The sequence below is a fragment of the Lampris incognitus genome, chromosome 1 (genome assembly GCF_029633865.1).
Source record: "Lampris incognitus isolate fLamInc1 chromosome 1, fLamInc1.hap2, whole genome shotgun sequence".
Lineage (NCBI taxonomy): Eukaryota > Metazoa > Chordata > Actinopteri > Lampriformes > Lampridae > Lampris > Lampris incognitus.
In genome coordinates this window covers 83,756,830-83,781,258 of record NC_079211.1, presented here as the reverse complement: position 1 = coordinate 83,781,258, position 24,429 = coordinate 83,756,830, and the positions used below count along the sequence as shown (strand labels likewise).

General features: G+C 44.6%; 1 protein-coding gene across 2 annotated transcripts in view; it reads left to right on the top strand.

Annotated features, from left to right (window-relative positions):
- Positions 1–547: 547 nt before the first annotated feature.
- wdr5 (WD repeat domain 5) overlaps positions 548–24,429 on the top strand; it is a 39,897-nt gene continuing 16,015 nt past the window's right edge. For both annotated transcript variants that reach the window (XM_056275303.1, XM_056275296.1), the window contains exons 1-10: positions 548–1,110; positions 1,677–1,785; positions 2,034–2,107; positions 7,409–7,498; positions 17,203–17,292; positions 18,847–18,930; positions 19,381–19,436; positions 19,668–19,714; positions 20,609–20,684; positions 22,229–22,262. In XM_056275303.1, the coding sequence (XP_056131278.1) occupies positions 1,045–1,110; positions 1,677–1,785; positions 2,034–2,107; positions 7,409–7,498; positions 17,203–17,292; positions 18,847–18,930; positions 19,381–19,436; positions 19,668–19,714; positions 20,609–20,684; positions 22,229–22,262 (726 nt within the window). In that variant the 5' untranslated portion in view covers positions 548–1,044. The remainder of the gene's footprint in view (positions 1,111–1,676; positions 1,786–2,033; positions 2,108–7,408; positions 7,499–17,202; positions 17,293–18,846; positions 18,931–19,380; positions 19,437–19,667; positions 19,715–20,608; positions 20,685–22,228; positions 22,263–24,429) is intronic.

Sequence of the window (24,429 nt, the reverse complement as noted above, 5' to 3'; positions counted from 1 at the left end):
CCAGGTCTCCATGGTGACGTCTGGACACTGTTTGGGATCCTCCTCGTCAAAAGGGATGATGAAGAGTTGTGTTAACTGTCTAAGTGTATTTATCTCTAAACATTTGTTTTTACTTTGTCGTGTTTCTTTCTGTGACAGCGAGTGGATATTTGTGCGTAGCACTGAGACGTGTGTATTCGTGCTACATGACATTAGGACGTGTTCTCTGTCTCTCGTGTGTTTGGATCATGCTTTACCTCTCTTGTTGTTCACAGGAGGTGAGTTTGTACTGTGCAGCACAACTTGCACTGACTGTGAACTAGACAGTACAGTGGGAAGTGAGTCGGCAATGTCTAGTAGCCGAATTAACTTAACACTAGTTAAAACGAATAAAACAAACATCATTTAGGATGAACAACACAGGCGTGAACTAAAGCGGGTTTAGAGTGGGGTGGCGTAATTCCGTCATGCCGTCCTCTGGGGAAGAGTATTGGCATGTTTGACCCTCGGCGGCCGCCCTACGAACTTCCACGCTTCCTTTCACGCTTGCGCAGTACGCACTCCACAGTCTCCATCACGGTCTTTACTAGCTCGTTTCATTTCGAACGACTCGCGGTTTCTTTCGCTGGTTTACGCTTCAGCTTCACCATTTGGTTCGGGAAAACGACAGAGTATTGTTAATTAATAAGCGAACAGTTTTAAACACCGAATCCGCGGCTCTTCCTGTATTCAAGGGTGCGCTCTAACACGTTGTCAGCTAACGTTAGCTTCCTGTGAGCCAACGGGTCTGTGGCGCTAACAGGCTAAGGCTAGCAGACTCTCCTGGGTGTATGTAGACTGTGAGCTAACAGGCTAACGCTAACAGACTCTCCTGGGTGTCTGTAGACTGTGAGCTAACAGGCTAAGGCTACGGTGTGTGTAGGACTGTGAGCTAACCGGCTAAGGCTAGCAGACTCGGTGCCTGTAGGACTGTGAGCTAACAGGCTAAGGCTAGCAGACTCGCCTCCGTGCCTGTAGGACTGTGAGCTGTTACTGTTCTGTCTTCTCTTCTTTATCTGGTACAAAATGGCGACAGAGGAGAAGAAACCCGAGACAGATAATAAACAGTCCTCGTCCGGATCCGGCAGCAAGGTGGGTTAGATGGATTAGCTAGCCCGGCATGGGGGCTGACCAAGCCTCCAGTCAGAGCGCCGTCCAGCGGGTCTTGTGTCAGCCCCGCAGTACTTAACACCATTTTATTCTTTATGGCGGTGCTGAACCACCGTGAAGTGGTATAAATACTTTGATGGCCATGCTGATTACATCGCGTCAAAGATTTGCGCATTTTTAACTGACATACCCTTAAAAACCGTTATTATAGGTTTTTATTATAGGTACTACTGTGCCCTTATTCTACCTGCACTGTTTTTGTTTTGCTGTTACGACGAAGAAATGTGTGGTACACTGTTTTCTGGCAATGTAAATCCTCGTTATATTTCGATTCTCCTGTTCACCGCCTCTTGGTGAGGTGCTCTTTGACAAAATACGTTGGGCATGGCGTGCACTCTTGCTATGAAATGAGCACTCTGTAGTCCTGTATACTGCCAGTGGGTAACACTTGAATTTCATCAGTCCATGCCAGGTGTGGTCGAAGTCACTGTGCTCTCTGTCAGCTCCAGTTAGTCTGTCTTACCGTCTGTACTGTTGTGTGTTCCCAGTCCAACCCAGCCAAACCCAACTACGCGGTGAAGTTCACCCTCGCAGGACACACCAAGGCTGTCTCCTCTGTCAAGTTCAGTCCTAATGGAGAATGGCTGGCCAGTTCCTGTAAGACACTATACCTGCATAAACATTCATTTCAGTTTCATTAAGTTTCCAAATAGCATACTGCCTTGATGATATTGATTATAATGTTTTGTATGTGTTGTCTGAAGTACATGTTTAAATCAACTGAAAAATTATCTGTTAGTATTGTAACACGTTGCATACAGTGGACATGGCATGTTGACACATTCATTATGTATAACAAAAGAATCCATCCTATACTGATATGCAATTGTTTTCATGTATTGTAGCTGCCGATAAGCTGATAAAGATCTGGGGAGCGTATGATGGCAAATTTGAGAAATCCATTGTCGGCCACAAGCTGGTTAGTAATTTACTATAACACACACACACACACACACACACACACACACACACACAAAACCTGGCTGTCAATCGTCAGAAATTTCTGGCATCGGGGTAGTGTAGTGGTCTATTCCGTTGCCTACCAAATCATCCCTACAGACACAATTGGCCGTGTCTGCAGGTGGGAAGCCAGATGTGGGTATGTGTCCTGGTTGCTGCACTAGTGCCTCCTCTGGTCAGTCGGGGCGCCTGTTCGGGGGAGGGGGAACTGGGGGGAATAGCGTGATCCTCCCACGCGCTACGTCCCCCTGGTGAAACTCCTCACTGTCAGGTGAAAAGAAACGGTTGGTGACTCCACATGTATTGGAGGTGGCATGTGGTGGTCTGCAGCCCTCCCCGGATCAGCAGAGGGGGTGGAGCAGAGACCAGGACGGCTCGGAAAATAGGGTAATTGGCCAAGTACAATTGAGGAGAAAATCCCCCCCACCCCCCCAAAAAAAAAAAATCATGAGAAATTTGTATCCATCAGAGAGAGACTGCAATGCAGAGATGAGATTCTGAGTTTGGGTCAGGTCTTTTAAGAGACAGAAAACTTGTTTAGTGTGACAATTAAATCCAGAGAAGGGGACAGAGAAGGACACAGGCAGACAGAGAATTAGATGGACAGAGAAATAAGCAGTGAGACAGAAACATACAAGATTTTCCATGTCTGCCCTGTTCCTTGATGAAAATATTGAATTATTAGCAGCACGGTGGTCCAGTGGGCAGCACTGTTGCCTCACAGTAAGACGGTCCTGATTTTGAACCCCAGGTTGTCCCAGGTCCTTTCTGTGTGAAGTTTGCATGTTCTCCCCATGTCTGTGTTGGTTTCCTCCGCGTGCTCCGGTTTCCTCCCACCATCAAAAAGACATGCATGTTAGGGTTTATGCTCCTGCCTGTGCCCCTGAGCAAGGCAGTGGAACGAAGAACTGGAGTTGGTCAACGGGTGCTGCAGCGTCCCACTGCTCCTATACAATAGGATGGTTACATGCACACAACACATTTCATTGTAACCATACGACCGTACAATGACAAAACAAAGTGGCTTTCTTTCAGAAATTATCAGTGAGGACTGCTTGAAATGTAGGGCTTAAATATTGACCAGCTGTAGTTGAGTTGTGGCACGGTGGCATAGTGGTTAGCACAGTCGCCTCACAGCAAGAAGGTCCTGGGTTTGAGCCCCAGGGTAGTCCTACTTTGAGGGTCATTCCGGGTCATCCTCTGTGTGGCATTTGCATGTTTTTCCCGTGTCTGTGTGGGTTTCCTCCGGGGGCTCTGGTTTCCTCCCACAGTCCAAAGACATGTAGGTCAGGTGAATCGGCCGTACTAAATTGTCCCTAGGTGTGGGCCCTGTTATGGCCTTGGCGGCCAGTCCAGGGTGTATCCCCGCCTGCCACCCAATATGACTGCTGGGATAGGCTCCAGCATCCCCGTGACCCTGGGTAAGGATAAGCGGTTTGGATAATGGATGAATGGATGGATAGTTGCGATAGCTACTCACTAGGGGTGGGAATAACAGTAACTCACGGTATGATACTATCATGACACGTTTCCCATGATAACAGTGGTATCACGATACAGCAATTCTGTGATACTCGATACATTGCAAGACAATCATCTGTGATACAACACGATATCTATGTAACTGAAAAAGTAAAAATACCCCTAAAAAGGCAAGAAGCAGGAATTATATATTGATTTACTGCGTTGTGGTGTCATGATGGATGCTCAATAATCCAGGTAAGGAAATCCTTGGAAGTTGAACCAGTTCATCTGGACACAACATTTAGTGGGAGAAACGTTTCATCACTCATCTCAGTGACTTTGTCAGCCTCAACCAACTGCCGGTATCCACACCCTATTAACAATACAGTGACTGCAGGTATCCCCACCCTTATAAACTGACTGCAGGTGTCCCCACCGTTATAAACTGACTGCAGGTATCCCCACCCTTATAAACTGACTGCTGGTATCCCACCCTTATAAACTGACTGCAGGTGTCCCCACCCTTATAAACTGACTGCAGGTATCCCCACCCTTATAAACTGAATGCAGGTATCCCCACCCTTTTAAACTGACTGCAGGTATCCCCACCCTTTTAAACTGACTGCAGGTGTCCCACCCTTATAAATAATACAGTGGCATAACGACCCAAACCAACGCCCAGGTTCATATGCAAATATGGGTGTGACCATTAACTAGAGTTACGACGGTCATGTGTACTATTCACAGAGGATTGGGGAAGAGTTGCAATCACAGCATTGTGAGATGGCGACAAATGTACTCTTAGCCCCCAGGCTTAGGGATGGTCGTCCCCTCTTCACATAGATGGCCTCTTTGACTCCCAATTCAAACCATAGTTCCTCCCTATCAAGGATGTGCACATTCTGAGACATCCGGCGTAGTGATCAATGGAGTAGGTCATGACTCTTGAGGCTCCTGCAAAAACTTGTAAAAATCCTATCCCAGGCACACGTTTTGAATTTTTTTTGGTGTTCATTTTTTCCCCGAAACTCAAATTTTTGTCTTCTGGTCAACTAAAATGTCTTCGAAAAATAAAACGGCACGCTTCAGCGGCACAACAGCAGCGGCCTGCTCTTCACACCTCGTCCCCACCTCATAGTGGCTGCTCTCCCCGCTCGGACAGTGCTACTGCACCAATATGTGATGTTACAGCCCCCGATTTCAAGGCTGAGCTGCTCTACCCCCTTCACAACGAGATGACCATTACTTTTAAAAGTGAGCTTCAAGCCGCCTTAACCGAGAATTTAACATCCATCAAGACAGAGCTACAGGCAGTGAAATCAGTTATCTGGTAGCTTCACGAAGATTCAGTCTGAAGTGCAAGCTCTGAAAAATACCGTAGGTGAAATGGAAACCTCCCTGTCCACCTGCACCGACGACATCGTCACGGTTCAGGCCAAAATGGAGCAGCTATCAGCCCATCTGGTAAGAGTGGACAATAAACGTGAAGATCTTGAGGCGAGATCACGGCGCAATAATGTAAGGGTATTGGGAATTCCAGAGGACTCGCCCATCTCCTCCACTGCAGCGGCTATCTCCAGCCTGCTAAAAGATGCTCTTGGACCGCGCTCATCGCACTCTCCAGTCGAAGCCGAAACTCAGGTGAGCACCCTCGTCCCATAATCGCTCGACTACATTATCACACTGGTCCTCTTCAGCTGAGCTGAAATCAGCCAGCAGGTGCTGCTGCATTGAATGGATCTGTCACTGTGCTGTACATGTTGTATAAAATTTACTGTACATGTTGTACATACTGTGCTGTACATGTTGTATATGGTGTACTGTACTTTGTATGTATACTGGTACACTCTGTCATGTCCATGTACCTCAGACATGTATGTAAGCTGCTAACATGTATTTCAGCATCTCTGATATATTCTCTGCACCACTGCACCTTATCACCTCTTATGTCACCTGTATGAGTCAGTCCTTGTATACATATGTGAAGATTGTTGTGTTGTAGTGTTGTTATTCTATGTCAAGTATGCTGAGAGAGCCACGACACCGGAGTCACATTCCACGTATGTGCAAAACCTACATGGCAACATGATTCTGATTGCAACTATTCCCCAGTCCTGTGTAAACAGTACACATGGCCATAGTAACTCTAGTTAACGGTCATGGCGGTTTGCGTATGAAATTGGTCGTTAGTTTGGGTCGTTATGCCACTGTATTGTTCATAAGGGTGGGATACCTGCACTCAGGTGAGACTGAGGAGGTCACTTAGATGATGATGAAACGTTTCTCCCACTAAACATTATGTCTAAGTCCGCGGTGGTGTAGCGGTCTAAGCGCATCAGCTTTGTGTCGATACAGTTGCCCACTGGAGACCGCGGTTCGCGCCTCGGTCTCGTCAGATCCGACTATGGCCGGACTCGATGAAGCAGCGATAATTGGCAGCTCTTTCTTCGGGAGGGGGCGGAGTTGGCTTGTGTTCGTCACATGAATGCGTCTCTGTCTGTGTCGGATAAAGCAGTGGTTCGGCCTGGATTCACCTTGTCACGAAAGTGGCGAGGCGTCTCCTTCGAGACTGCCGGCCGGAGCGATGCAGTCGGCGAACGCATGCAGTACGAGGGTGGGTGTTTGAACTAAAATAGGGATCGATTGGCCAATAAATTGGGAGAAAAAGGGAAAAATCAGAAATATATTAAAAAAGACAAAAACATTATGTCCAGATGACCTGATTCACATTTCTGCCATTGTGGTATCAGTTTCACAGAGTGTGGCAACTGAGATGGATGGATGGATGGATGGCTGGATGGATTGCATTTACATAGCGATATAGAGATGAAACAATGTACAACAAAGTGCATAGAGTCTTGGCTCAGTGCCTCTTTAACACACGCACACACTGAATGCAACGCCATGTGTGCCATAATATAATTATATACTAATCACGACCCTGTGATGGCCTGGTGGCCTGTCCAGGGTGTCTCCCCGCCTGCCACCCAGTGACTGCTGGGATAGGCTCCAGCATCCCCGCGACCCTGAGAGCAGGATACGCAATTTGGATAATGGATGGATGGATATATATACTAATTTTCTTCTTTTTTTTCATTAAACTTCTCAATATGTTACTGTTCTTTGATAAAAAAAATTTCTTGTCCCCCTTTTTCCCCCCAATTGTATCCGGCCAATTAACCCCACTCTTCTGAGCCATCCTGGTCTCTGCTCCAACCCCACTGCCGATCCAGGGGGGGCTGCAGACTACCGCATGTCTCCTCCCATACATGTGGAGTAACCAGCCACTTCTTTTCACCTGACAGTGAGGAGTTTCATCAGGGGGACGTAGTGTGTGGGAGGATCACACTATTCCCCCCAGTTTCCCCTCCCGCCCAACAGGCGCCACGACCGACCAGAGGAGGTGCTAGTGTAGCAACCAGGACACATACCCACATCCTGCTTCCCACCCACAGACAGGGCCAATTGTGTCTGTAGGGACGCCCGACCAAGCCAGAGGCAACAGGGGGATTTGAACCGGCTATCCCCGTGTTGGTAGGCAATAGAAGAGACCGCTATGCTACCCAGATTCCCCTGTTGTTTGATTTTGAGTGTTATCAATAAAGCTTGAAAAAAACGATCACGGAAAAAATGTGTTGTAATGAAAATATCGATATTCGTCGCCAGTGTCTGGATAATGTATCACAAGAGGAAGTATTACGATATGTGTCAGTATCAATAGCTTATTCCACCTCCAATACTCGCTGTTGCCTGTTGCTTACAAACATCTGTGTTTGTGTTTTATGTGTGTTTTCAGGGAATCTCGGATGTCTCGTGGTCGTCTGACTCGAACCTTCTTGTTTCTGCCTCTGATGACAAAACCCTCAAAATCTGGGACAACAGCTCTGTAAGACAGACCCACACTGAACATCTACAAACACATTCACACACATGACGTCTATGTACGTGTGCTCATGCTCACAACGTCTCACCAGACATAAGCACACTTGCCATGTACTTGCTATATACAAATACACACATTAAGAGTAAAATCCACTGACCTTTCAACCTGAACGCTTGTCTCTCTGCAGTAGGGATGCACAGGAGAAAATACCTGCAGGTTTTCCTGAGTGTTTCTGTATGTCTGGCTGGCAGTACAACAGTTGTTTTCTGGCCAAGTGATGTATTGTGGCGTCATTTGGCAGCCATAGAAGAAGCTAGCGTGTAGCAATGCATTGTGGTACATGTAGACTGATTTCTCTGTCAATATAGTCCACAGTGAGTACTTTATTGCTCCAATGCACTACATTACTCATCAGCTCATCAGTAGTGATTATACATACACAAAACCATCGGTGAAATGTCCCTTTAAAGACATGCATACTAAGTCACACAGGGCAGAACAGTAGTATATCACAGCCCTCTTCAGGTTCAAACTTTAAGCTAATTTTCACGGCTGGCCACATCCACATCACAACGTAATGGTAAGAATTTTTCCACAGTGACCTCCGACGTAGTGATCAATGAAGTAGAGCGCGACTCTTTCTTGGAGCTCCTGCAAAAACTTGTAAAAATCCTATCCCAGGCACACGTTTTGAATTTTTTTTGGTGTTCATTTTTTCCCCGAAACTCAAATTTTTGTCTTCTGGTCGACTAAAATGTCTTCGAAAAATAAAACTGGCGCACTTCAGCGGTACAACAGCAGCGGCCGGCTCCGCACACCTCGTCCCTGCCTCGTAATGGCTGCTCTCCCCGCTCGGACGGTGCTGCTGCACCAATAGGTGATATTACATCCCCCGATTTCAAGGCTGAGCTGCTCTACCCCCTTCACAACGAGATGACGATTACGTTTAAAAGTGAGCTTCAAGCCGCTTTAACCGAGAATTTAACATCCATCAAGACGGACCTACAGGCAGTGAAGTCAGAGTTATCTGGTAGTATCACGAAGATTCAGTCTGAAGTGCAAGCTCTGAAAAATACCGTAGGTGAAATGGAAACCTCCCTGTCCACCTGCACCGATGATGTCGTCACGCTTCAGGCTAAAATGGAGCAGCTATCAGCCCATCTGGTAAGAGTGGACAATAAATGTGAAGATCTTGAGGCGAGATCACGGCACAATAATGTAAGGGTATTTGGGATTCCAGAGGACTCACTCATCTCCTTCACTGCAGGGGCTATCTCCGGCCTGCTAAAAGATGCTCTTAAACTTGAAAAAGAGCCCCTCTTGGACTGCGCTCATCGCACTCTCCAGTTGAAGCCAAAACCAGTTGAGTGCCGTCGTCCCATAATCGCTCGACTCCGTTATCACAGACTTTGTCAATATCTTGCAGCGAGCCAGAGCCCAGCAACGGATCAAGATTGGGGACATGTCTATCTCTGTCTTTCCCGACCACACTGCGAAGACTGCCCGCGCCCGGGCTGCCTTCAGTGATATCCGACGCCAGCTCCGTGAGATTCCAGGGATACGTTTTGGTCAGCTATACCCGGCGCGCCTCCGGGTTACATATAACTATGAAGGCCGAGAAGGACTTTAAGTCACCAGAAGACACCAGCGCATTCATAAGACACTGAGCAAGTAAAGTGAACTGAGGAAAAACATATAATGCTGATGATGTAACGTTACCACTCAGGTGGACAATTACTAACTCTTTACTCCCTATATAGCTTGTGGGTTTTTATTTTTCCATTTTTGTATGGGCTGCAGTCTGGGTATTACTTTTACAGTCTGATTTTCATTCTGGTTTTTTTTCTATTCTGTGGCCTTTCTTTTACTTCTTCATATAGTCTACGGTCTCTTTTTGCTTCCAAGTAGACATGCTGTGGTCTTTGTTTTTACCTGTTGATATATAGGCTGCGATTTCTATTTTTGCCTGTTGTTTTGCCTCTTCATATACAAACTGTGGCCTTTGTTTTTGCTTCTAGATAGAGCGGTTGATGCCCTTGTTTTATACAGTGTGTTGTTTTTATTTTCCCTCTTTATATACGATCTGAGGTTTTCACTCTTACTATCTTTTTTTTTATAAATTCATTTCTAGTTTTTCCCCTTATCCCACCCAATTAACCCACTGGCATATCGCCGGAACTCTTGTCGAATAACTCCCCTGGCTCACGTTTCCACAGGAAGGAGATAGTCGTTACACCAGCTTCCTTCAAACTCGTGTTGGCTGCTCTCACTATTTTACACACTGAAGCCTCCTCGCATGGATTGCATTACCTTCAGGCCACGAAGGAGGCGTAGGGAGAATGCTTTCAGTTGCTTGGCTGCAGGCGCCCAGGTGGGCCAGAGGGGTCGCTGGAGAACGACGAGTCCCCGAACACTACACCGATCTACACCCACTATCCCTCGGGTAAGGGTGGCCTAATGAATGCCTTACCCTGTGGACGCTCTGGCCATGACCGGTTACGGCGAGTCTGGGATACGAACCTATCAGCCACATGACGAGCGGATTGCAAGAACGGCGGTTTATTCCGCTCGGCCATCAAAGCGGCCCACTCTTACTATCTTATATACAGTCAGTTGGCTTTACCTTACCTTATACAGTCTGAGGTTATTTTCACCTCATTATAGCTTGTTTGCAGCCACGTGATTATGATGACGCGCAAGATTCAGATGGAGGGCAGAAAGTAAAAAGCAGAATGGATGAGATGGATCTAGTTTAGCCTGAACTGTGCTATTTTGGACGATACTACGAGAGAACGGTATAAACAGAAAGTCAGATATGTTGGACACGATCTTTATGCAAGGCTCAGCGTTTTCGGTTTTTATTTTTCAAAATCATCCAGCATGCCAAATTTCGCCACAAGAGGACACTTACATAACCTCACATGAAAAGGAACAACTTTTGGATCTGTGGAAACATAAAATTTGGATGAAAATCAGTTAAAAAATCTAGGTATTTTTCGGTGAAAAAAAAACGAAAACACTTGGCCTTGTGCTTATGTTATGAAGAGTGATTTTTTTTTTTTTGACGAAGTGGTCACTGCACACGCACATTATTCGACTCCACTCCTCTCGACCGAAGATGACGGTTCGCAAGCCATTTTTTCCGCCGTTTTCTGTCAATTTCTAACCTTTAGAGGTTAGTGCTCATTTTTTCTGTGTCTTGTTGTGTTTTTCCTTTTTTTATCTTCTTTTTCCCTTTCTAGAGGGGTGGGGGCGGGGCCCCACGTTCTTTTTCCTCTTATATCTAAATATTCAATATATGGCCACTAATATTAGTAATTCAGGAATCCCTCATAGTGGCTCTTCTGTGAGGTTTGTGAGCTGGAATATTAAAGGCATGGGGAGCCCAATTAAGAGATTGAGAATATTTACTCATTTATTAAAACGTCTTAAAGCTGACCTAGTGTTTCTGCAGGAAACCCATATGCAAACAAAACAAATAGTGCTCCTGGCATTTTAACACAGGCCTTCTAAATGTTAACAACTTTAGAGATGCTTTTAAGTTTTTTTGGGCCAATACAGAAGCCGAAGGTCTGAATTTAGTTCTCGACAGTAATGGTGGGACATTTGCAAGTGCCAGATAAAGCAGTTTTGCCAGCAGTACACTCGCAATGTCACCAGAGACATAGCCAGATCAATGAGAGATCTAGAGAATGAAATGGTGGAACTACAGAATTTGGCAGATTCTGCAGGAGATAGCGGCCATATAGAGGCTCTCAAATCCAAAAAGTCTGCTTTGGCTAGCCTGCTGGGTATTACAGCACAGGGGGCACTGGTCCACTCACACTTTCTGAACGTCACACATATGGATGCTCTTTTTCACTTTGTCTTTAGTCTAGAGCGCAAGAATGGGCAGAGAAAAGCCATTCACCCTCTGCATACTAACACTGGTGTGCAGCTATCAGATTTCAGAATCAGAATACTTTATTCATCCCTGAGGGGAAATTGGGTTCTATTACAGACACTCACGCTCTAATAACTAAAAACTAACATGATACAAGATAAGAAAATAAAAACAAACAAATAGAAATAAAAGATAAATAAATAGAAATGGAAAATCTATACTGCACACCCTATCTATATATACGTAGATAGGGTTTGCAGTATAGATTTTTCTGAGATTCTGAAATATGCAGCTGGGTTTTACAGTGATCTCTATAAGAGTGAATTCAAACAGGATTGCTGGGGGCTGAATCATTCTGTGATGGGCTACTAAAGGTTGAGGAAGCACTCAATACAGGACGGGAGGGGATTCGTTGACTGTCCTGAGGAACAGTGCAACTGAGGGGTGGTTGCCTCAGAGTTGCAGAAGGGCCGTCATTACTCTCTTAATAATAATAATAATAATAATAGATTAAACATATAGCGCTTTTCTAACACTCAGTGTCACTTTAAATAAACTGCGGTGAAACAAGATAACAGATAAACATAGCACAAACATACAGGGGTGGATGGGAAGGGGGGGCTACGAGAGGGAGAAGCGGCAGCCAGACACGACACAGGCAGTACTCTCCGACTTAAACAAATACAAAAGGGCAAGAAAAACCAAAAACAACAGCACTGTGGACATTGATTTTTCTGTCAGGGTTTACTCCCATAGCCTATTCCTCTCCCGAGGTATCCACTAGGCAGTGGCACTATTTAACCCATAGCTGGGGGCTGGTTCGTCTGCATCAGGGAAGATCCACACACCGGTGGGTCTGCGTACTGCACGTCTAGGGGCCAGAATTCCTCTGAGTCCTTTGTAGTTCAGCCAGGGTCCAAGGTGTAACCAGTTACCATGTGTCGCCACGAGGAGGCGCTACATAGGGCTTGCTGTTGGAGAGGCTATTTACTGGCAGGGAGAGACTTATGTGCTCGGCTCTCCTGTTCGCATTTCTGCTAGCCAGCGGTGAAGGTTGAGAGTGAGACGTGACAGGCACAGAACACTACACCAACACACTAGACGTTTCACAACACCCCCACTTCTTACACAAGAATGTCAGATAGTCTCTTGCTGAAGAAAGGGGATTTGCAAGACATTAAGAACTGGCGGGCAGTGTCCCTGCTCTGCACTGATTACAAGATCTTTTCTAAAGTGTTAGCAAACAGACTGAGAAAATGATGAAGTGATGAAGGAGGTTATCCATGTTGACCAGACTTACTGTGTGCCCGGTAGGCTGATCACTGACAACATTACATTAATTAGGGATGTTTTGGACAATTCTTGTTCATTGGAAGTCGAAACTGGTCTTATTTCCATAGATTAGGAAAAGGCTTTTGACCGGGTTGAACACCAGCACTTTTTGCAAACCATGAAAGCTTTCGGTTTCAGCCCAGGTTTTATAGCTAAGATCAAGGTTTTGTAGGGTGACATTGAGAGTGTACTTAAAATTAATGGTGGAGGGTCCGCGATGGTGTAGCGGTCTAAGCATCGGCTTTATGTCGATGCAGTTGCCCACTGGGGACCGGGGTTCGCACCCCGGACTCGACGAAGCAGCAATAATTGGCAACACTGTCTTCGGGGGGGGGGGGGGGGTCAGCTTGTGTCCATCACAGGAATGCGTCTGTGTGTGTGTCGGAAAAAACAGTGGTTCTGCCTGGATTCGCCCTGTCACGAAAGTGGGGAGGCGTCTCCTTCGAGACTGCCGGCCGGAGAGACACAGTTGGCGAATGCATGCAGTACGAGGGTGGGTGTTTGAACTAAAAAAGTAGGGATCGATTGGCCACTAAATTGGGAGAAAAAAGGGAAAAATCAGAAATGAATTTACAAAAAAAAAAAATTAACGGTGGTTTGGGTGCTCCTTTTAAGGTTCAAATGGGGAATTAGGCAGGGATGTTCTTTGTCTGGAATGTTGTACTCTCTGGCCATTGAGCCCCTGTTGCATAAACTGAGGTGTGAACTGTCTAGAGTTGCTTTTGCTGGTTGCGGCGCAAGTTTTAAGCTCTCTGCCTATGCGGATGATGTAGCTGTGTTTGTAAAGGACCAAAGAGACGTTTATGTCTTAGGGTAAACTGGGGAAAAAGTGAGGCACTGATGGAAGGAGAGTGACTGAACGGTAAGCTCATGTCACCTGGGGGGTTGACATGAGCTTAGGGGAGGGATGAAATATCTGGGAGTGTTTGTGGGGAATTAAACTTTTTCAAATAAGAATTGGGAGAATGTTTTAGAAAAAGTAGAAGGGCGTCGTAGGAAGTGGAAATGGATTCTACCAAAGCTGTCATATAGGGATTGCATGTTAGTAATCAACAACCTGGTGTCATCAACTCTATGGCATCGATTAACATACGTTGCTCCTCCAACCAACCTCCTGGCCAAGATTCAGGCTGTGCTGGTGAACTTTTTCTGGGACAACTTGCACTGGATTCCTCAGAGTGTGCTGTAGCTTCCTAAAGATGGAGGGGGCCAAGGGCTGATCCATCTGGCCAGCAGGGGTGCAGTCTTCCACCTCCAGTTCATTCAGAGATTTCTCACTGGGCCTAGAGACTTAGTGTGGAGACCATCTGCCTATGCAATACTTCAACGTTGTTGTGGACTCGGAATAGACTTGCCTTTGTTTGTAATGGATATCAGAAACTCAAACCTCAATGGATTGTCTGGTTTTTATCATGGGCTCATGAGAGTGTGGAATATGTTTAGGAAGGAGAGAACGGGCTGTTCTGACTCTCTGCGCTGGCTTCTAAAAGACCCAGTGGTTTATGGTTGGCGTATGGACACGTTCTGCGACATCAGACCCACTGTATCAAAACTATTCTGCCAGACAAAGGTCGTCAGGTTGGGTCAGGTGGTGGAGCTGGCTGGGCCCAATCTTGACAATGTTGCTGCACTAGCATCTCACCTGGGAGTGAAATCGACACGCCTCATTAGTCGGGTGCTATTTAAGTGGAACGGTCAGCTCACAGAAAAAGAATGTGGACTTTTGACATAATTCTGTAGTGGTTTTACTCGTCCCAATTTTGAAGATCCATTTCCTGGTTTAAAAATTGTTCCTGATCTGAAAAGTTGCATGGGGCCGCTTTTAGATTTGGGAAATATTCTTACTTTGAGTCTGAATGTACTTAAAGGTACGACCATGTATAGTATGATGATAAGAATCCTGAATAAAGATCAAGTAAGTGGTCGGACTGATACACCCTGGAGAGCCCAGCTGGGCTTGGGAGAGAATGTGAAGCCAGACTGGAGGGTTTTATACAAACCACCATTAATTAGAAAGCTGGTGGTCTGCAGTGGAGGGTCTTGCATGGCATAGTGGCGGTCAGTGCTTTTGTTTCTGTGTTAAACCCTCATGTGAATGACAACTGCCCCTATTCTGCCCAGAGAGAAACTGTTTTTCATTGTTTTTTAGACTGTGTGAGGCTTACACCGCTGTTTCTGCTATTAGAACATTTATTTACACCCCTGTTTCTGCTATTAGAACATTTATTTAGGTCATCTGGGGAAAGTTTTTACAAACAGAATTGTATTTTCGGTTTCAAATACAGCCAACGTTTAAAATATAAATGCCAACTCTTGAACTTGATTGCAGGGCAGGCAAAAATGGCTATCTATGTGAGCCAGAAAAAAAGAATTGAAGAGTGTGTAGAATGTCATGTTGAACTGTTGTTTAGCAGGAAGGTCCAGGCCAGGATAACTGTTGTTTAGCAGGATGGTCCAGGCCAGGATAACTGTTGTTTAGCAGGATGGCCCAGACCAGGATAACTAGTTTAGCAGGATGGTCCAGGCCAGGATAACTGTTATTTAGCAGGATGGTCCAGACCAGGATAACTGTTGTTTAGCAGGATGGTCCAGGCCAGGATAACTGTTGTTTAGTAGGATGGTCCAGACCAGGATAACTGTTGTTTAGCAGGATGGTCAAGGCCAGGATAACTTGTTTAGCAGGATGGTCCAGGCCAGGATAACTGTTGTTTAGCAGGATGGTCCAGGCCAGGATAACTTGTTTAGCAGGATGGTCCAGGCCAGGATAACTGTTATTTAGCAGGATGATCCAGACCAGGATAACTGTTGTTTGGCAGGATGATCCAGACCAGGATAACTGTTGTTTAGCAAGATGGTCCAGGCCAGGATAACTGTTGTTTAGCAGGACGGTCCAGACGAGGATAACTGTTGTTTAGCAGGATGGTCCAGGCCAGGATATCTGTTGTTTAGCAGGATGGTCCAGACCAGGATCAGGTAGATTTTAATTATTATAGAGCAGCGAAGGAGGTGGACACTTTCACACCACGTGATAAGGATGCACCGATACCAGCATCGGGTATTGGTCCGGTACTGTGCACGTGTACTCGTAATCATAAAACTGCTCTGATACAACAACACCTGATACCACTTTACAGCAGCGTTACATTCACCTCTCAGTTTACCAGGGAGGTGGTGGAGGAGGAGCAATGTCAACCGTGTGGAGATATTTCAAAGTAAACGACAGTGACAAAAGTAAAGCCGACTGCAAATTATGCTCAGCAAAATTTAGTGGCCAATCGCTCGCTAGTCTAGTTCAAACACCACCCTCATGCTGCATGTGTTCGCCAACTGCATCTCTCCAGCCGGCAGTCTCGAAGGAGACGCCTCGCCACTTCCGTGACAAGGCGAATCCAGGCCAAACCACTTCTTTTTCCCCACACACACACAGACGCATTCAGGTGACAATCACAAGCCGACTCCGCCTCCTCCCGAACACAGCGCTGCCAATTGTTGCTGCTTCATTGAGTCCGGCCATAGTCGGATTGACGAGACCGAGGCGTGAACCCCGGTCCCCAGTGGGCAACTGCATCGACACAAAGCCGATGCTTAGACCGCTACACCACCGCAGACTAAAAAGAAACAAACAAAAAATCTAGCTCTTTCAACACAAGCAGTTTGATAAAACAACTGAAGAACCAACACGACGGCGAGTTCAAGGCGTTTGCTAATAGCAGCAGGAAACAACAACAACCGACTTTGCAGCAAATGCTGGAGAAGCGAGAAAACGTGCAGAGACAACCCGTGGGTGGGCAACAGAACAACTGGAACGTGCAGCTGAATGTTAAAATGTCAGTAACGACAATGTGTTACGCTAAAAAGTGTGGTTATATTTTAGTGAAATGTGTGGCAATGCCATGTTTAATACAAGTATTGAATGTTAAAATGTCAGTATGACAATTTTGTTACATTTAAGTGTGGTTATATTACAGTGAAATGTGTGGCAACGCCACGTTTAAGAAAAGCTTATAGCTGAATGTTCAAATGTCAGTAACGAGAGTTTGTTACAGTCAGAGAATGAACAATGTCTGATGAAAATAAAACACATTTTCAAAGTAATTGTAAGAAGTGTAATGGCATTATTAAGTACTCATCGGTACTCGGTATTGCCAAGTCCTCAAATGTAAGTACTTGTACTTGGTCTGAAAAAACGTGGTATCGGTGCATCCATACATGTGGTGTTATAAAGGTGCTGTGTTCAGCCAGAGAGGATGAGCCGGTTTCTGCAGCATAGCAAGATAACAGGGGTCTTACCTGTTTTTAATGTTGTGAGTTGTTGTTGAATGATTGTTGTTGGGATTGTTAAAAGATGCAAGTTGAGTTTTTGTAATTTGACAAATATTGTTTATATTTAGATTTCCAGTCTGTTTTTTGATCATTTTTTTGTTAAAGACTTGTTTTAAAATTCAGTTCTCTCTCTCCCTCTCTCTCTGTCTTTCTGTCTGTCTCTCTCCAGGGGAAGTGTCTGAAGACGTTGAAAGGTCACAGTAATTATGTTTTCTGCTGTAACTTCAACCCCCAGTCCAACTTGGTGGTCTCTGGATCGGTATGAGCTGTGTGTGTGTATGTGTGTGTGTGTTAGTGTGTGTTAGTATTAGTGTTAACATTTTGCTTTTGGAAATGGTGCCGGCAGCACCTAGCTGTCTTACTCACAGTTGGACTCTGCATGTACTGGACAGCAGGGATGGGAGGACATAGGTTTTATCACAGATCACAGCAGGGATGGGAGGACATAGGTTTTATCACAGATCACAGCAGGGATGGGAGGACATAGGTTTTATCACAGCAGGGATGGGAGGACATAGGTTTTATCACAGCAGGGATGTGAGGACATAGGTTTTAATCACAGATCACAGCAGGGATAGGAGGACATAGGTTTTATCACAGCAGGAATGGCAGGACATAGGTTTTATCACAGATCACAGCAGGGATGGGAGGACATAGGTTTTATCACAGCAGGGATGGGAAGACATAGGTTTTATCACAGATCACAGCAGGGATGGGAGGACATGGGTTTTATCACAGATCACAGCAGGGATGGGAGGACATAGGTTTTATCACAGATCACAGCAGGGATGGGAGGACATGGGTTTTATCACAGATCACAGCAGGGATGGGAGGACATAGGTTTTATCACAGCAGGGATGGGAGGACATAGGTTTTATCACAGATCGCAGCAGGGATGGGAGGACATAGGTTTTATCACAGCAGGGATGGGAGGACATAGGTTTTATCACAGTAAAAAAAACTCATAAAAAGTTGATCGTGGTGAATTTCCATTATCGGGATAATGGTAAATAGGGATTACTGTGAATATCCTCACGAGTGACTTGAGAATGCTCTCTCTCTCTCTCTCTCTCTCTCTCTCTCTCTCTCTCTCTCTCTCTCTCTCTCTCTCTCTCTCTCTCTCGCTTGCTCTCTCTCTCTCTCTCTCTCTCTCTCTCTCTCTCTCTCTCTCTCTCTCTCTCTCTCTCTCTCTCTCTCTCTCTCTCTCGCTTGCTTGCTCTCTCACTCACATCACTGCACTGCACTGCATTGCATGCTGGGAGTTCCGGGAGTTGTCACTACCCGATCTCAGCGGTACCTGTGAGTTATGCCTCCTCTGGTCGGTTGGGGCACCTGTTCAGGGGGGAAGGGGAACTGGGGGGGAATCGTGTGGCCCTCCCATGCGCTACATCCCTCTGGTGAAACTCCTCACTGTCAGGTGAAAAGAAGTGGCTGGTGACTCCACATGTATGGGAGGAGGCATGTGGTAGTCTGCAGCCCTCCCCAGATGGGCAGAGGGGGTGGAGCAGCGACCGGGGCGGCTCGAAAGAGTGCGGTAATTGGCTGTATACAGTTGGGAAGAAAGGGGGGGGGGGTATTGCATTATTTTATGAAACTAGTACAGTACACTAGAAAACTACTGTACTATGCTGTATGACCTCACATACATGAGAACATCTATCACTGTCTAATCCATGATCTCTCTCTCTCTCGCTCTCACTGTCTCTCTCTTGCTCTCTCGCTCTGTCTCTCTTGCGCTCTCTCTGTCTTGTCTGTCTTCCTCTGTCTGTCTCTCTCTCTCACACACACACACTTACTGTGTGTTTGTGTGTAGTTTGATGAGAGTGTGCGTATTTGGGACGTGAAGACAGGGAAGTGTTTGAAGACACTGCCAGCGCACTCTGACCCTGTTTCTGCAGTAAGTACATGTCTGTGACCTCTGACCTCACGACACTGTGACCTCTGACCTCACGACAGTGACCTTTAACCACGCAACACTATGACCTCTATACTCGCGACGCTGACCTGTAGCCTCACGACACTGACCCCTGTAACCTCACGATACTTTGACCTCTAACCTCACGACACGGTGACCTCTATAACCTCACGACACTGTGACCTCTAACCTCACGACACTGACCTGTAACCTCACAACACTGTGACCTCTAACCTCGCGACACTGACCTGTAACCTCACGACACTGTGACTTCTAACCTCGCATTACTGTAACTTCTAACCTCACGACACTGACCTTTAACTGTGACGTTATCCATTCTGTTTCTTGTGGAAATTTAAAAACATCTCAATCTGCCCGCTTGGTGTGTGTGTGATGTGTGTGTGTCTGTGGATCCGTCTTTCTGTCTTGTAGGTCCATTTCAACAGGGACGGCTCTCTTATCGTCTCCAGCAGTTATGACGGCCTTTGGTATGTGTATACACACACACACAAACACACACACACACACACTCACACACTCTCTTAGTGGGTTTTACAGAGCTGAATTGGGAGTGAAAGGCCTGCACCTGTCGGGGGTGAGGCCCAGCTGATAAAGCAGTAAACCTGGTGTGTTGCTCTAATTACTGCAGCAGAACCTGGCTCCAGTCTGTCCTCCTCACTGTGTGTCCTGGTTCTCTGTGTCTGTCTGACTGTCTCTAGTCGTATCTGGGACACCGCGTCAGGACAGTGTCTGAAGACTCTGATTGGTGAGTAGATGCCACCTGGCCGTATGAGTAACTGCATATTAACCAGCCGGGGAAGCAAGGGGTGGTGTGACGTTCTCTAGCAGCACAGCTGGAGTGTGTGTTGGCCTATCAGGACAGCTGGTGTTACCATCCATTGTGTGATTGGGCAAAAAGATTCCTGCAGCCGTAATCGTTTTTAAATAAGAAAATTGAAAGGTTTACGGTATTAAAACTTTGTAAAACACACTTAAGTGTCATCCACAAATCTGCAGGTATGTATAGAATAATAGTTGTATGATATGGATGGTCTAGTATAAGTATGTATAGAATAATAGTTGTATGATATGGATGGTCTAGTATAAGTATGTATAGAATAATAGTTGTATGATATGGATGGTCTAGTATAAGTATGTATAGAATAATAGTTGTATGATATGGATGGTCTAGTATAAGTATGTACAGAATAATAGTTGTATGATATGGAGGGTCTAGTATAAGTATGTATAGAATAATAGTTGTATGATATGGATGGTCTAGTATAAGTATGTATAGAATAATAGTTGTATGATATGGATGGTCTAGTATAAGTATGTATAGAATAATAGCTGTATGATATGGATGGTCTAGTGTAAGTATGTATAGAATAAAAGTTGTATGACATGGATGGTCTAGTATAAGTATGTACAGAATAATAGTTGTATGATATGGATGATCTAGTGCAAGAGTAGAGATGTAGTATGATATGAGTAATGCTATTCAAGATATGACTGACGTTTTATAATTGGAGTTACAATGTAGTATTATACGAGTAGGAAATATAGTTTGATAAGAGAAATGATGATATATAAATGGACTAATGAATGTAGTACGATATGAGTAATGATGTAGTATAACGATAAACTATTTCTTCTCTAGATGATGACAACCCTCCAGTGTCATTTGTCAAGTTCTCCCCCAATGGCAAATACATCCTGGCTGCTACCCTGGACAAGTTAGTATCATTACTAACATCTAGCTGTTCATTATGTGTATTACTACTATCTACCCTGCACAAGTTAGTATCATTACTAACATCTCGCTGTTCATTATGTGTATTACTACTATCTACCCTGGACAAGTTAGTATAATTACTAACATCTAGCTGTTCATTATGTGTATTAGTACTATCTACCCAGGACAAGTTAGTATCATTACTAACTTCTAGCCTGCTGTTCATTATGTGTATTAGTACTATCTACCCTGGACAAGTTAGTATCATTACTAACATCTAGCCCGCTGTTCATTATGTGTATTAGTATCTACCCTGGACAAGGTAGTATCATTACTAACATTTAGCTGTTCATTATGTGTATTAGTACTATCTACCCAGGACAAGTTAGTATCATTACTAACATCTAGCTTTTAATTATGTGTATTAGTGCTATCTACTCTGGATAAGTTAGTATCATTACTAACATCTAGCTGTTCGTTATGTGTATTAGTATCTACCCTGGACAAATTTGTAGCAGTGATGGATGCTAGCTGATGCTGCAGCAGTTTTAGCTTGGTGCAGATAAGCTCAAAAACAACACACAGACCCAGCCTGAATATGAAGAATGAATAACATGTTCACTGGGCTGCCATGACAAGCAATGTCCTCTAAACATCTGGTGATATGGAGACCATAATCACATGGACCTGTGGTTCAGGTGTGGACAGATAATGATGGTTACAGATAGGGATCCATCAATACGGTACGATACTCTCCACAAGTACTCCTACTAGTAAAACTCCTGCGATACAACTGGGCTCGATAACTGACTAGACAACTTCCTCTGAAATTGTGAAATGTGAGCTGTGCCTTCTTTTGCCATTCGTATGGGAAGATGAGGAGATGGCACCAGATAGACAACGTGGAGCGATGGCTGAGAAGCAGATGAACACTATTGAAAACTTAACTCGTTACTACTAAGAACACAGATGTAGGAATGGATGTATAAATCACTGGTACAGTCCAGTGCTGGATGTGTAATGTATAAATCACTGGTGCAGTCCGGTGCTGGATGTGTAATGTATAAATCACTGGTACAGTCCAGTGCTGGATGTGTAATGTATAAATCACTGGTGCAGTCCGGTGCTGGATGTGTAATGTATAAATCACTGGTACAGTCCGGTGCTGGATGTGTAATATATAAATCACTGGTACAGTCTGGTGCTGGATGTGTAATATATAAATCACTGGTACAGTCCGGTGCTGGATGTGTAATATATAAATAACGGTACAGTCCGGTGCTGGATGTGTAATATATAAATCACTGGTACAGTCCGGTGCTGGATGTGTAATATATAAATCACTGGTACAGTCCGGTGCTGGATGTTTAATGTATAAATCACTGGTACAGTCCGGTGCTGGATGTGTAATGTATAAATCACTGGTACAGTCCGGTGCTGGATGTTTAATGTCCTCACTGTGATATGGATTCAGCTCAGCACGTGGATTTACTGTCTTATCTGCTGTGTTTTAATGGTTCATGTGTTCTCTCATGTTATTCACAGCACTCTCAAACTGTGGGACTACAGCAAGGGCAAGGTACTGTCTGATTACTTGTCTATCTGTCTGTCTGCCTTTCTGTCTATCTGTTTATCGCTCTGACTGCCTGTCTGTTTATCTGTCTTCCAGTCTGCCCTTTTGTCTGTTGCTGTCTGTATTTTGTGTGTTTTTCTGCCTGTATGTCTTTGTCTATATTTTATCTTTCTTGTGTTTCTGTCCATCTGTTTATCTTACCGTCGTTCTCTATCAGTCTGTCTGTCTGGCATGATGTAGAGCAGGGATAGGCAACAAGGTCCTGAAAGGTCCAGTGTGGGTACAGGTCTTTGTTCCAAATTTGTAGACTCAGTTACACACCTGAGTCTACAAATTAAGATCCTTAGCAAAGACTATTGGTTGACTAATAGAATCAGGTGTGTAACTGCTTGGTTGGAACAAGACTATTGGTTGACTAATAGAATCAGGTGTGTAACTGCTTGGTTGGAGCAGGACTATTTGTTAATCTATAGAATCAGGTATGTAACTGCTTGGTTGGAATAAGACTATTGGTTAATCTATAGAATCAGTTGTGTAACTGCTTGGTTGGAACAAGACTATTGGTTGATCTATAGAATCAGGTGTGTAACTGCTTGGTTGGAACAAGACTATTGGTTAATCTATAGAATCAGGTGTGTAACTGCTTGGTTGTAACAAGACTATTGGTTGATCTATAGAATCGGGTGTGTAACTGCTTGGTTGAAACAAGACTATTGGTTGATCTATAGAATCGGGTGTGTAACTGCTTGGTTGCAGCAGGACTATTTGTTAATCTATAGAATCAGGTGTGTAACTGCTTGGTTGGAACAAGACTATTGGTTAATCTATAGAATCAGGTGTGTAACTACTTGGTTGGAACAAAGACCTGCACCCACACCAGACCTTTCTGGACCATGTTGCCTATCCCTGATGTAGAGCATTGTTTGACTTGGATTAAAGTCAGACTGTATCATAAGGTATCTACTGATAATTACAAAAGCATGTTTTGTTGTTGGGTGAACACCAGGTGGCACCATCACAACAGTCTGCTGCTGTCTGTGTGTTCTTCATGTGGTTATGTACTCTATAGTGGGTTTACAGTGAGCGTGTTCTTCATGTGGTTATGTACTCTATAGTGGGTTTACAGTGAGCGTGTTCTTCATGTGGTTATGTACTCTAGTGGGTTTACAGTCAGACTGTATCATAAGGTATCTACTGATAATTACAAAAGCATGTTTTGTTGTTGGGTGAACACCAGGTGGCACCATCACAACAGTCTGCGGCTGTCTGTGTGTTCTTCATGTGGTTATGTACTCTATAGTGGGTTTACAGTGAGCGTGTTCTTCATATGGTTATGTACTCTATAGTGGGTTTACAGTGAGCGTGTTCTTCATGTGGTTATGTACTCTATAGTGGGTTTACAGTGAGCGTGTTCTTCATGTGGTTATGTACTCTATAGTGGGTTTACAGTGGGTGTGTTCTTCATGTGTTTATGTACTCTATAGTGGGTTTACAGTGAGTGTGTTCTTCATGTGGTTATGTACTCTATAGTGGGTTTACAGTGAGTGTGTTCTTCATGTGGTTATGTACTCTATAGTGGGTTTACAGTGAGTTTGTTCTACATGTGGTTATGTACTCTATAGTGGGTTTACAGTGAGTGTGTTCTTCATGTGGTTATGTACTCTATAGTGGGTTTACAGTGAGTGTGTTCTTCATGTGGTTATGTACTCTATAGTGGGTTTACAGTGAGTGTGTTCTTCATGTGGTTATGTACTCTATAGTGGGTTTACAGTGAGTGTGTTCTTCATGTGGTTATGTACTCTATAGTGGGTTTACAGTGAGTGTGTTCTTCATGTGGTTATGTACTCTAGTGGGTTTACAGTGAGTGTGTTCTTCATGTGGTTATGTACTCTATAGTGGGTTTACAGTGAGTGTGTTCTTCATGTGGATATGTACTCTATAGTGGGTTTACAGTGAGTGTGTTCTTCATGTGGTTATTTACTCTAGTGGGTTTACAGTGAGTGTGTTTTTCATGTTGTTATGTACTCTATAGTGGGTTTACAGTGAGTGTATTCTTCATGTGGTTATGTACTCTATAGTGGGTTTACAGTGAGTGTGTTCTTCATGTGGTTATGTACTCTAGTGGGTTTACAGTGAGTGTGTTCTTCATGTGGTTATGTACTCTATAGTGGGT